Source organism: Polyergus mexicanus, unplaced genomic scaffold (genome assembly GCF_030449975.1).
Source record: "Polyergus mexicanus isolate NDT 795.1 unplaced genomic scaffold, iyPolMexi1.0 SCAF_2, whole genome shotgun sequence".
Taxonomy (NCBI): Eukaryota; Metazoa; Arthropoda; class Insecta; order Hymenoptera; family Formicidae; genus Polyergus; species Polyergus mexicanus.
In genome coordinates, this window is record NW_027223322.1 from 12,287,799 (window position 1) to 12,301,632 (window position 13,834).

Genomic DNA, 13,834 nt, shown 5'->3' on the forward strand with positions numbered 1-13,834 from the left:
TCAGTGTCAAGCCGTTACTACTGCCGTTCGTATCTTGAGAATGAGCGTACACTTTTACGTGAAATCAAGAAAGAATAATAAACGAATGCGATGAGAATGGATGTTATGGATTTTAAGAGACCTCGATAAAACGCGTTCCGCACTTTTGCATTCTCGAGAAGAAGATACGTCGAGAGAGGATGTCGGTCACAGCGTGGGTGACTTTTCGCACGTATACGTGTTTGTCCGTGTAGCGCACGGCGCGCCCAGCGGGGGTTATCCGACTCTCAGAGAGCTTTTCATTATCGCCCGCTCCCGTCTCGTGTCCCATATTCATCACTTTCTCTATTCGGCTGTTTCCAATTCAAATCTCCTTGATCTTCGCCGCTTCGCTTTAGAAAGGATGAATGAGACGCAACGTGAGATATAAAGAAAAACATATTGATAGAGCTTAGAAAGAATGAGAATGGAATAGAGGATAACTGCCAAGTACCATGTGAAGCAGAACAGAAAGAGAACAAGAGAGAGAGAGAGAGAGAGAATGATTGGGGGAAGAGAAAAATAGAGTAATAGCGAGAAGAAAATAGAGAATGATAGAGAGACGAAAATACGGAAAGAATAGATAGAAAGGAAATATATGAGGAAAGGAAATATATGAGAAGGAGAAGAAAGGACAGGGAGAGAAAACGACAAAACGTGAGGGAGAAACTAAAAAGGAGAAGGGAAAAGAGAGTAGATTAGAGAAAAGGAGAAAGAGCGCGAACGACGAAGAGCAACCGAGGGTTTGCGGAGGGTGTGCGAGAAGCAGAAAGAGAGATAAAGAGAGAGTGGCAAAGGGTAGTAGAAGCCTGACGAGGGAGAGAGAAAGAGAGGTGGCACGCGCAATGCGGGTATTGATTCACGGCGGCGGCGGCAGCGGCGGCGGCAGCCGGCAGCCAGCCTGAAACCTGAAACACACAACCGCGCCAGGTCGACTCGATTCACCGCCGAGACAAGAAGGGACCGAATTCGCGAGTCAGCAAGAGAGCAGAGAAAAAGAGAGAGAGAGAGAGAGAGAGAGAGAGAGAGAGAGAGATAGAGACAAGGAAACAAAAAGACTATGTCATATTAATTCGAATTTACAAATCAGCGGACTACTTATAATTATTCCTCGAACCGTTTCTTATCCTTCGATATTTTTCACCGATTCCGCAACGCGATTAAACCGAGCTCGCGCAAGAGATTCTAATATAGAATTCCCTCAATAAGAAAATCTTTGCTCAAATTTGCAATGGCAAATTGTTGTTTCATGAAAGAAATTATATACAATCAACTTTATCATGCAGTACAAAATTCGGATGCAATTCCCATGCAAATGTTATTTAGAGCGTACTTTCTCCAAAATGAGAAATTTTAGAGGATAGGATAAAATTAGACTACACCGTCGGCAGCTCTTTGCTCTGTGCTTAAGAGAAGAGGAAGACTCTAGAATTCTCTTTAATATCTAATTGCAAGAAAATAACTCTAGAAGACGACGTCACAATTTCAGATAAAACATCTATAAATTTATGAGAGATATATCTATTAGTTACATTTACTCAGATTTTAATTTCAGTGGAAAACTTTCATCGAGAGAAAAATTGCATCAGATTCTTTCAAGCGAGAAAATCCCTCGGAACAAAAACTATTCGTTTCATAGTCACCCTGTATATTGCCGCAAAGCGCATAATTACGCGTATCGTAGCTGTGTGAAAATCGAGAAAAATAGCGGCGCGTGTTTGTGTGAAAGCGCACGGGGGTAGTCTGGTTTCAGGGTTAGGACCGATCAGGGTTAGATGGTATCGGCCGAGGCTCTTGCATGCACCCCCAGGCTGGGGATACCCCGGCAATGCGTAGAATTGGACCGTCGGTGGCAACGAGACCGTTAATAGAAACGCACACTATGAAATATGTAAAATGTGTAAAATATAAAAAGCGCACAAATATTTTATGCGTTTCTTTATGTAAATACAATATATAAAAAAATTTATTTTGTCTTCATTCTCTTAAGATTGTCCTTTTTTATTTTATTTAAGTACATCACTTCGAAATTTCGGAAAAAGATATTTATTACATTTACACAAAAAAAAAAAATGTTTCTTTTTAAAACATTAATATAAAGTTATTTAATTAAATATACCTTTTCAGAATATTCTCATTCGTTTTACATTTTCAACTTTCATATTTGTGAAAAAAGGAAAGCTAGTGCAAAATATACAAATAAATGAATTTTAAAATCGGGTTTGCTTGAATTTTTTATATATATATCTGATGATATATGAAATACGTATGTATTGTTCTGTATTTTGAAAATTACTCCTTTACCTTTCAATATATTCAAAACCACTAATTGTAAAATAACACAAATTATAAAATCATAAAATTAATATATACAATTAAATATTGAATCTATTTTGTCATTTGTGCGATTCAAGCTAACATGATATTCATGTTCTACTCAGTTCAGACAAATCTCGTACGCGGCAGTACGAGAACATTCGAGCAACATTGATTTGCGCTCGTTAATAAAATCCGTCGGTCGGGCATCGATCCGCCAACAACCACAAAGACAACGCGGAATAGAGAAGCGATAAATAAAGAAGGGTACTCTGAACGGCGGCCCGGTGCTCGGATAGGTACGTCCCTTAATAGCAAAGGTCGAGAACCTTGTCGAGTTGACTCGCGGGATAGCGCGCAGACCTACTTCCACGTAACGTCGATTCCTTTTATTGATTCTATTTTTGCGAGAAGTCAAGAGAGAGAGAGAGAGAGAGAGAGAGAGAGAGCGCTTCTTGAGAACGCTCACCCTCATCACAATCACCGATCGTGTCGACGATTCGGTTTTTCATCGAAAAATGATTATAAATATATAGAATTCAGGACGTATCCGGATCCCCACACTTCAGTATGTTAATAATGTAATATACTCGTTTCAAAAATGAGATAGTTATTTTTACATAATATTGCCGATTAATTAAAATCTGTGAAATATGAAGGTATTGGAACACGAGAATGAATCGATATTAATTAATTCAATTTTAAGCGAAATATTATCCAGTTAACACGAGGATTGCTCAGAGTTATATATAAATACGTATTATTTGTCCAATGAAATATCGAAGGAAACAATAATATGTATCGGGAAGTATTTATAGATAACGATTTTGAAGCAAATAAGAGAATAGTAAGAAAAAAATAAGTAATCGAAAAAAAAGAATAAAAAAAAAAGAAACGAATATAATCAAATGTGGTTATAATAAAATAATTATAACGTTGAATATAAGACAATCTCGCTCAAAAACGGAATCTACTAAATATCAGCAAAAGTTCAAAGTGACACTTCGCCGATTCAGTATTCATAAGAGAGTCCATAAGAAGATCGACATGCTCGTTTCGAAAATAGAAAAGCAATCTTTTGAGATGGTAGAAAAATAACGAAACGAGAAGAAAAAGATCGCCGATGGACAGGCAGATCGTAATTAGATTCGCTGGTGAACGGTCGATGACAGCGCGCGTTGCTGGAAATAGAAAGTAACGGCCAAACAATCGAAGGCTAATCGATAATGTGTAAAGCCGGACGGACGAACGGATGACGCGAGGGGGAGTACAGACACCTCGCTAAATTAGACTTTAATTCGGCCGCAGTAGTGCATGACCCGACATAGTCAGACGCAGCCCCCATCTGGCACCAACTCCGCGACGCGATCGAAGCCTCGGATTATCATTGGCGGATAAATCGATTGAATCAAAAGATTTTTTTTCGTAAAATGCAAGAAACAATATTGCAATTATATATATATATATATATATATATATATATATATATATAATCATAAAATTTATAATTGTATAAAAAAGATATATATCGTATAATATTACTTTTTTCTTATATTTTTTTTTTCTGTACACAAGGAGAATTGTCTGTGTGTACAAAAATTATTCTATCGACTTATTTTGTCTCTATAAAATGTTAATTTACATTTAATGGGATTTTATAGAGAAATTAAGAGATATAAATTCGTATTTTTAAAAAGATAACTTTTAAATATTGCTATGTATCGGTAAAAATAATTCAATGGTTAATAGATTAATTGAAATCACTATTTAGCAAAGTATTAAGATAACAGCTTTATCAGCTTTTATCAACTTGCCGACGCTTGTTTAATAAGGGTTGCAAATATAGGGGTACAAAATATTATCAACGGTCGTAGCTGGATTGAAACATACCGTTCGATAGGTCAAGTACTACAGAGGGTAAACTGTGATACTCTTTATCGACATGATCCATAGTCGACTCGTACCGACATTATAGGGTTGGTCGCAATATAGGGGATGAAAAGCGTTAAAACCATGTCGATAAAATAGATTGCGTTGATAATACAAAGTAAATAATTTATTATACAAGTAAATAAATTCCAAGTGATAAGAGATATATCATGCTCATTTAATAATTTCTGATAAAGATAAATTTATATTTATATTTTTAAAGATAATTAGTAAAATTTAATATTGTTAATTGTGTGTCATCCGGATGAATCTTGGAGAGATTATTTATTTTAATTTTGCGATTTTATAAAAAAAAACGTTAATAAACATTTAAAAAATTCTCCTACGAAAGTGTAATATGTTCATGCGAGCTGAGCGAACGCTATTATTAAACGTGTAATTCTACGAATGATTATGACAACTTAAGCAGCACAGATCTCAAAAGAATAATTAAATTTTTGTATGAATAATAATAGTTATAATACGCTATCCTTAACCCTTTAGCTACGATACGTGCACACTTTTTTAAAAATTCCTGATAAACAAGACGGAAGTGCATTGCAATTATGGTTCTGTATTATATTACGCTTTGCCGAAATTTATATAAATTCAATATTATTTATTATAAAATAACGATAATGATAAATTATACAATATACACAGCAATAAGTCTCGATTAAACTACGCAAGTACAACCATAGCTAGAGAGTTGAATAAAAAAATATAAAGGGTGCGACTCACATAATATCGCCGAGCTTGAGCCGCGTCTGTATAAGAGCGCAGCTCTTATGGTCGCTGGTGGTGACGGCTCTTCGTCTCCTGGCAGCATACCTGGGCACCGGTTCCGAATACATCGCGTTGCCGTCAACTGCATTTCCGCCGATCCCGGATGTGGTGCCATAACCCATGAGGCCCACACCTCCACGCATCAGCGGATTACTGCCACGCCGACGCGTAGACACGTGTCGACCTCCCACGCTACCCAGCATCCTGGAAATAAACATAAATTAATTAAGTCATAAAGTAGATGTGATTTTACGTACGGAGAAAATTTTATAGTACAAATTAGGTGAAAAATACATTTTCCTTTATAGCATTTATTATAAAGCTGGAATAAGGACATTTAAGATATCTATTACTATAAAAATTGTAAATTATAAATTTATTCTATTGTTTGTTAACATGATTATGCATTTCTTCGTGCATCAAAATATTTGAATAATTACAATACTCCTTCATAAAATATAATATTATTGAATAAAGATATCGTGATATTTTTCTTATATGTTAATATGTTTTACCATTACAAAAATTATAAATTTTTAGTTCTCCAAAATTATTCGATAGTCGGCGATATCAGATGGCACGCGTAAATGTCGATGTAACGATAATAAATTTTTTATCGACGGAATAGACGAAGAAAAATTTGTAGGAATAAATTAACGGAGCATAGAAGAAATCCAGCGGAACGTTCTTTCGTTAATTAGGTTACGTTGTCTGGCCTAATCTCGGCGCATCAACGGGGGCGGTCGGTAGTCACGCGATCAAGCACTTGTGTTCGTCTATTTTCCGACACGCGTACCGCAGCCATTAATAGTCCTTTCTCTCTTAATGTATTGGCGATGCCTAACTAATCTTCGTTGGATCGATAAGAAAAAGTCGGCCGTATCGAATATGAAAAAAGAAAAAGAAAAGGATCGTCATTTTCGACACGCGATTCATGTTCCATATAGATACCTATATATACCATTCATACATTACATGAGGTTCGTTTATTCAAGAGTCTCGGCAACACACATAAAATGTCATGCGGTTCTCTTTTTCATTTCTACCTCCGTTTATTTCCTGAAAGCGTCCGTCCTGCGTTGAAATGAAAAATAAAGCGCTACTGCTATCTTGATATCGCGAAATCCGATTAATCATCATTCAAACACGAACGTTCCGTCGAGTTCATTAGCCTCGACAAACAGAAAATGCGCATAGTTCGCGGATATTCATCACGTAAATAGAAATATAAGAAAAAAGTATGATTTCGGAATTTGCAATATTCTTGTAGCAATTCAAACCTCGATGTAAAAAAGCCCGCAAATGTCAAAGTATGTGAAATTCTTGGAGAAGTTACTTACCGCTGCGAGAGAGTAATATATTTCAACATATATTTTAGTGAAAATAAAAAAAATATATATACTATTTATATTTTTGTTGATACTTCATAAAATAGTATTCACAGGATTTTATATTGATATTAACTGTACGAGAAAAGCGATGAAAAATTGAACAATGCTTGACATAATGAGTTAAAATAATGCGAATAAAAGCTATAAATATTTTGAGGTAAAATTATTTCAACCATAGAATATCCGCAATGCATGGCCTCCCAACATTGTTTCCTCTCGAACCAAATTTATACGGACTACATTGTGAGTTTCACGAAGTTTCTCATCAAGCGCATTACACTAACCAGATGGAAGTCGGTATGCACTAAATAGGTAGTATATATTTTTAAATCAAGACTATATTGGCTGCGCAATTTACATGTTGCGTGTTTTCTAAATGGTAGTGCAACTCAAAAGCGCATTTGGACTTGAAAATTATAATTTCACGAAATGATGCAAAATTCTGTATCAATATTATTTTTCTGTTCATAAAATGAACTGGAACACAAATTCGTGTGATCGCAATATGTTAGCAAGTGTATATCTCAAATTGAAATTGCGTCGAAGTAAAATCTACTTAATTAATTAAACGAAATTAACTGAATTAAATGAAAAATAAAGATCCGCTATATTTCATCTGTATCAACGAAATCCAAGAGCTCTCGTGAAACAAACTTTGCAAAATCTCAATAATATTTTTGCTAAATAAAAATCGACATTAAATTTGCTAGAGAAAGAATCATTACACATCTCAAATAGTTCGTATTTTACATCAAATTTTGTGTAATATTTCTCACGAGTATTTTTGCCAAACGATTAGAACGTGATTTTCCATTCATTTCGATTTCTGATGAATTGAAACATGACGCGGAATAATCACCTGGCTGACAATTCGTGCGCGTTAATACGTCAGTTCTCGCACAGGGGTTAATTGCAAACGAATTATTATCCGGTCCGTCTATCGAATGAACAAAACAGAATTACAATCCATTAGGTGCTACGATCGACAGATACGTTTTCATCCACAATGCACGTAACACATTGCAATGCAACGTGAAATTTCGTCCGAACGAATGTCACCATGCGATATCACTGTGCGCTTAATGGTCGGAAATAATCGATTGATACATTTTTCATGCTAAGATTCTGAAACTCGCGCACAGTTCATCTCGTCAGTGATTTTATTTTATATCGTTCCATCGATTCGTCTTCATCTATACATCGGCTATTCATTCGTTTATACTTCATTGTATAAATACATAATGGAATGAAAAGTTTATGTAAGGGTCGGGAACAAATTTATTGTATATCATCGCATTATAATTTATACATCGAAAGTAAAGTGCATTAATAATACAATCGCGAGTTATTAATAATTTATGTATTCACAAATAATTTACATATCTATTATACAATTTTAAAATGAGAGATAGAGTAGTTGCCAAATATTTTTTTCGTGATTAGAATTATTTAAATTCGCGTTGAATTTGCCATAAAAAAAATATTTATTTTACTTCCGTATTTATCATATTTGATACTATTAATGTAAATTATATATTTATATTTTATTAAATTATATTATATATATTATTCAACTCTCTTTATCAAAATTTATTGATTTATTAAATATTATTTCATAAATTACTTTACTATTATTATATTATTATATAAATTATATTTATTATTATTTATTATTAAATTATATTTAAATTTTTTTTAACTTCATTTTATATAAATTATATTATCCATTTCATTGAATATTATATTTGTATAGTAATAAAGTAAAACTTGACAAGAGAGAAAATGAAAGTCGCGCAGACATGTCGTATAAACACGAGCCTCATCCCTTCTTCTTCTTCACCTCGTGGAGAAAGGAATCTCGTAGCGGATAATGAGAAATTGAACGTTCTCGTGACAGATAATGAAAAAATCGAACGTAAGACACGTATCGACGCGCTTTACATAAGCGCGTTTAGGAAAAGTACATAAGTGTCGCTTTAGCGAGGCTTGCCGCGTCACAACACCAGTTGAAATTTTAGAATCGCAACCTGTTGCTAGGCACCCCGGGGAATTCTTATTCCACCCTCGCTGTGTTACCCGGCAACCTCTGCCCTACTCCCACTCCCTCACATCTCCCCCTTCTCCAACTACTTCTCCAATCCTTTCACCCTCCATTTCCGCCGAGATTCCCTCCGCTTCTCTTCCTCTCTCTCTCTCTCTCTCTCTCTCTCTCTCTCTCTCTCTCTCTTTCTCTCTTTCTTTCTTTCTCTTTGTATGTAATATATAGAACAGGTACCACGCTTGAGAAGCAAGTTCTCATCGATTCTCATACGAGTTATCCGCAAAGGATCTCCTTTTTCCATCCATTGTCCTTTTCATCCCTCCGCTCTTTTGTCCCATCTTTTTCTTCTTCTCACAAATTGCCTTTTTACGTTTGCCTCGATCACTGGCCGTTACTAGCTCGCAAAAATCTATCGAATCTACCTCTGGTTCTCTTCATTTCAAAGCAGTTTTTATTCTCTCCCTTCGAGGCGCCGAAATAAAAAAATTTTATGCACGAATATACAAAGTCTTTTCTGCCCGATACCTCATATATGTCAGAAATAGAGGTTGTCTATATATATGTACCTTGATATAACCATACCTTTAATAAATAAAATCTGAAAAGATTCAAGAATATTCCATATTCTTGAGAGTTACAGGCGTAAAATATTTATACCCTTGCAACAATATTTCTATAATATTGTATAATATTAATTTATTATAATGATATCATAATCTTGAAAGATCAAATATAAAATTTTTATTTATTTGTATACTAAAAAAAATTGCAAATTCTACCAATAAATTTAAAGAAAAAATGTTATTTTAATATATTTGTACGCTTTTGGACGAGGATGACAGAAGCAGCAAAACTTGATTTCAAAACATTTTTTTCTCGTCACAATTTCTTTTTGTTGAGTACAATCACATCGACATATGAAATCTAATAAAGAATCAAAGACGGCCGACTTCTCGTAAAATTAGTTTTATCTTAAGAGGCCACCCCTCGTGTCAAAAGATCAAAATGAGAAAAAGGAAGAAGGTAAACCATTTCGTTCAAGCTTATCGTGCGAGGAATGAAAAGTAAAAGTAAATTTATAAGATCGCTACTAGGATGGGAAATTTCAAGCCCGTCAGGTTTTATCTATATAAAATGAGTCTTGTATATAATTAAGGTTTAGCATTCTAGATTAATTGCAAATTCTCTTCATTAATTACGATCGTATTGATCAAAGAATCTGTAAGTTGAAAGAAAATAAGAAGAATATCGTTGAATATCGTGTATAATAAAAAGGCGATCTTAAAAATTTTTTATTATGTTTTTTTATAAAATAAATCTTATTATGTAATAAAAGAAGTCAGCGCGATTATATATAGAATGTTATTAAGAAAATGCTAACAGAGATCTTAAATTTAATCTAAATGCTTATACATCTTCTTATATTTTCTAATCTATTTTTATATCTTAAATCTTAAATAAAATATTGTTAAAGTGAAATTTATACAACAAATTGAATAAAGAATATGATTCTTTGCTTATCTCATGCTTAATTTCCAGAAAAAAATCTGTCTTCTCGATAAACTGTTTTCTCAAAATAGACAAGAATCTAATTATGAAATATTGCTTCTGAGTTTTTGAATCATCCACGTATTGCACTATATTTATTTATAATCTTTTATATATATATATATATATATATATATATATATATTTATATTTGCAAGTTGACAAATGGACAATAGAATCGCTCGATTAATTCCGATTTTAATCATTAGCTAGCGAGTCGTGTGATTTCCGGTAGCCGACCGAGTATAATGGCAAGGTTCAACTAATGTCTCAGCAATCTGACAAGACAAAACTCACACGAAATACTGCTTGAGTAGAAAGTTACGGTAAGGAAGGCGAAGTGGTAAAAGATGGTTACGCAAAATCTTGATACTAGATATTGCACATCGCTCATAGCTACAACGCTAGCGCGCGCCAAATATAGAAAACTAATATATTATATCTTTTTTATATTTTGTCGAAAATTCAGTATCGTCTGTTTAAAAATAGAATTATTTAAAATAAAATTTTAATAAACAATTATAAAAGTAATTATAATTTTTATATTTCTTATTCGTTAAATTAATAAGAATCAAAATATTTTTGTTGCACATAATTTCAGATATTGCAAATCAGTTTTGCTCTATTTATATTCTGCTTGTATTGGTTCCTAGTTTCTATAGTGTCCTGTAATCATAAATATAATTACAGATACGAGTTGTGCCAGAATCTCCATGCATTTCCATGTAAAATTGCTTTATTATGTTATTGTTGAAATATGTCATTATAAAATAGGCATTACAATAAATTATCAAACGTAATCCTCTTAATTAAAGGTAACAGCGTAGACGCAGCGCAAAATATATATCCAAAATCTCGTAAATGTATGTGAGATAAATGTCTACAGATTTATCCGGGGAGAGTGCATAATAATCTGCGCAGTGACTGCTTTTTCCTCACCCTCTCTCGATCCTGTCTGCACTTTAGCTCGAACTAGTAGAATAATGAGATCTAATTTTCTCTCTTTCGTGATTGTCACTCTCATTGGCTATTAATAGAGAGCGAGGGATAAAAGGGAGAAGAAAAGGAAATTCTTTTCTCGTACGGATCTTCCATCGGTTTATTTATTTTATCGTCTGCGATTGAGGCTTGATAAATAAACTCATAAAAAAGGAAAAAAATAGAAAGGAAAAGAGCCGAATGGAGAAGGACAGAATAGACTGACAATAGACTGAAACTTGATTATGAAAAATATAATATTGTGAAAAATTCTTTGATCATACGGTGAACTGTTCTGTGAAGATATATTTTAGTGCCGTGAATCAGAGAAGATTCAAAAGATTTCTTAATTATATTATTAGATTGCTGATAGGCCAAAACTACCTATTTTATATGGCCTAAATATTGATACAATAGAAAATTAAATGTTAGCTTAAAAATAATCATTTTTTAACAGATAAAAGATTGATGTATATATCATATATGTATATAATACATAGATTGGTATATGAACATATATATTATTTGTATATTTTTTAATCGTGAATTTATTTATTAAAATAAGTTTATATCGTAAAAGAGACTTTAAGGCAAGTTAATTGCTAGCTTGCAATCATCATTATTCGAGGTCTTTTTAAACAGTGGATATACTTTCGTGGACTGAGAGAAATTTCGTCATCAAAAGCGCGAAACATGACTTTGCGCGATAATTATGTCACTCCGTGCCAGGCAACGATCAATCTTCGGAACACGTGTAACGCAATCTTGACCGGCCGACAACATCGAAAGCCGACACGCGCGTTACATTGTGTCTCATGAAAGCATAACGTCATGCCACGCGCTCGTTAACGTCACTTTACAGAATTTCCACAGGCCACTCGTGTCACACGCGCGTCGGCATTTAATCGTCAAATGAAAGCGCGTGCTCCAGAAACGATTAATACAGCGGTTATTTATCGAGCCTATAAGCGATGCGTTTAATTAATACCATTCCATCGCATAGTATATTCCTCGTCAAGTTTTCAGATCTTATTTTTTATTATTTATTATCTATATCGCATTATCTGTATGAGAAAAAATATATATAATCTAATATAATTAAGTTTTTATACTTTTTTGTATATTTTATATTTACGTATATACTATTACATATTACGTACACGTACACTATATTTATATTAAATATTTTTAGCTTATAAATAATACAAAATGAGTCACAAAAAAATCCAAATTTTCTAACATTATAATATATATACAATATATATATATGTATAAATTTAATTGTGTTATATAAGATCAACAAATCTTTTTTATTTCTCGATTTGAACTTTCTCGTATAGGATGCTGATTTTTTCCTTTTTCAGTTTGCCATAAGCACGTAAACCTGAGAATTAATTGCTAAATTGTTCCGTTGGGAAATAAAGAATATATCCTTACATCTACGCTGGATTTCGAAAAAGCTTACTTCTCCTGAATCTCTCAGGGAGCAATTAAAACACATCACTTTAATTTAATTTACCGATTTCCTGATATAAACTCCGAATAGCTCTCGAAGCAGCACACTATCTCGAGAGTGTCTTGCTACAAGTAATTGAAAGTTTTGAGTAAGCAGAAACTAGCGAATTTGCTTGATTACATGCAAATTGGAAAAATGACAAAAATAAAGTAAATTGTTTTCAGAGTGCAATCGATTAAAGTTATTTTAATTACATTACATAATTACACGGAAATGCGTAAGAATATATATATATATATATATATATATATATATATATATATAAGAGAAAAATATTCGCATACTAATAGTGATTATCGAATGGTGTATAAAAAGTTTTTCATAAACTCCTCTGAAATCCCCGACTTTTAATCAAAAAAAGTTTGGGCATTTTCAAAAGAGATGATTCTTTGACAAGATATTGAAGCAAAGTCCAATTTTCATATACCATAAAAAATTGACACACAGGGTGAGACATCTAAGAGACAGATCAAAACACGTAAACACGTAGATTGATCGTAGAGGAGAATAAACTCCGATAAATGTATCACGATGTGTTTTGCAAATTAGAAAAAAATTCTTGAGGAAAAACAATTATATTGTATGCGTGAGAGATTCGAAATTTCTATCATTTTGGCTATCGTACGTGTATAGGTGTGATGTTTGCGACGATGTAATTTTCTTAGCAATTATATATGTGTAAGTATTTTTTTCTTTTAATAGTATTTATATTTATTATTTGTATATATTATTTATACGCAAATAATATAAATTGCACCGAAAATAAAATTCTTAATCATTTTCGGATATCACGGCTTTTCAAGGGAGTGCACTTGTATATAATTATTGTGCTCTAAATAAGAGATTCAAGAAATGTTAAATATACTATCGTCGGAGTGCTTTAGCACAAAATCACTATATGATTATGCGATAAAGTGGCGCCAATCTCATCGACCAGAGTGAACCGCTGCCAAGAAAATTTGATGAACGAGCACTTGACGGTAGATATACCTATTGCTCTTTCACGCGGAGATTGCGTTCGTATAAAAGAGTATAAAAGAGCCATTGTTTCGCAGATTTCACCAGTAATATGTAAATCATAAAACATATTCTTTTCCAATGATATACACACGGAAAAAGACTCGAATAATTTTTAAAAATTCTAAGAACAAAAAAAATAGCCAAATGAAAGATTTATTTTGTCAAATAAAATATTTATTTTGTTGAGATGTTCTATATAGTAAGTATTAAAAAATTTACTTTTAAATTGAATGTTTCTGATTCTTTTATAGAAATATTTTGTTATAATGTTAACCAAAAAACCAATATTAC

The 13,834-nt window shown here is 33.0% G+C and overlaps 1 protein-coding gene across 16 annotated transcripts in view; it reads right to left on the reverse strand.

The window, feature by feature from the left end:
- Nucleotides 1-13,834, reverse strand: part of Cac (calcium voltage-gated channel subunit cacophony) — a 144,782-nt gene that overhangs the window by 98,417 nt on the left and 32,531 nt on the right. For all 16 annotated transcript variants that reach the window (XM_070309046.1, XM_070309037.1, XM_070309055.1 and 13 more), the window contains exon 2: nucleotides 5,005-5,253. In XM_070309046.1, coding sequence (XP_070165147.1) covers nucleotides 5,005-5,252 — 248 coding nt within the window. In that variant the 5' untranslated portion in view covers nucleotide 5,253. The remainder of the gene's footprint in view (nucleotides 1-5,004; nucleotides 5,254-13,834) is intronic.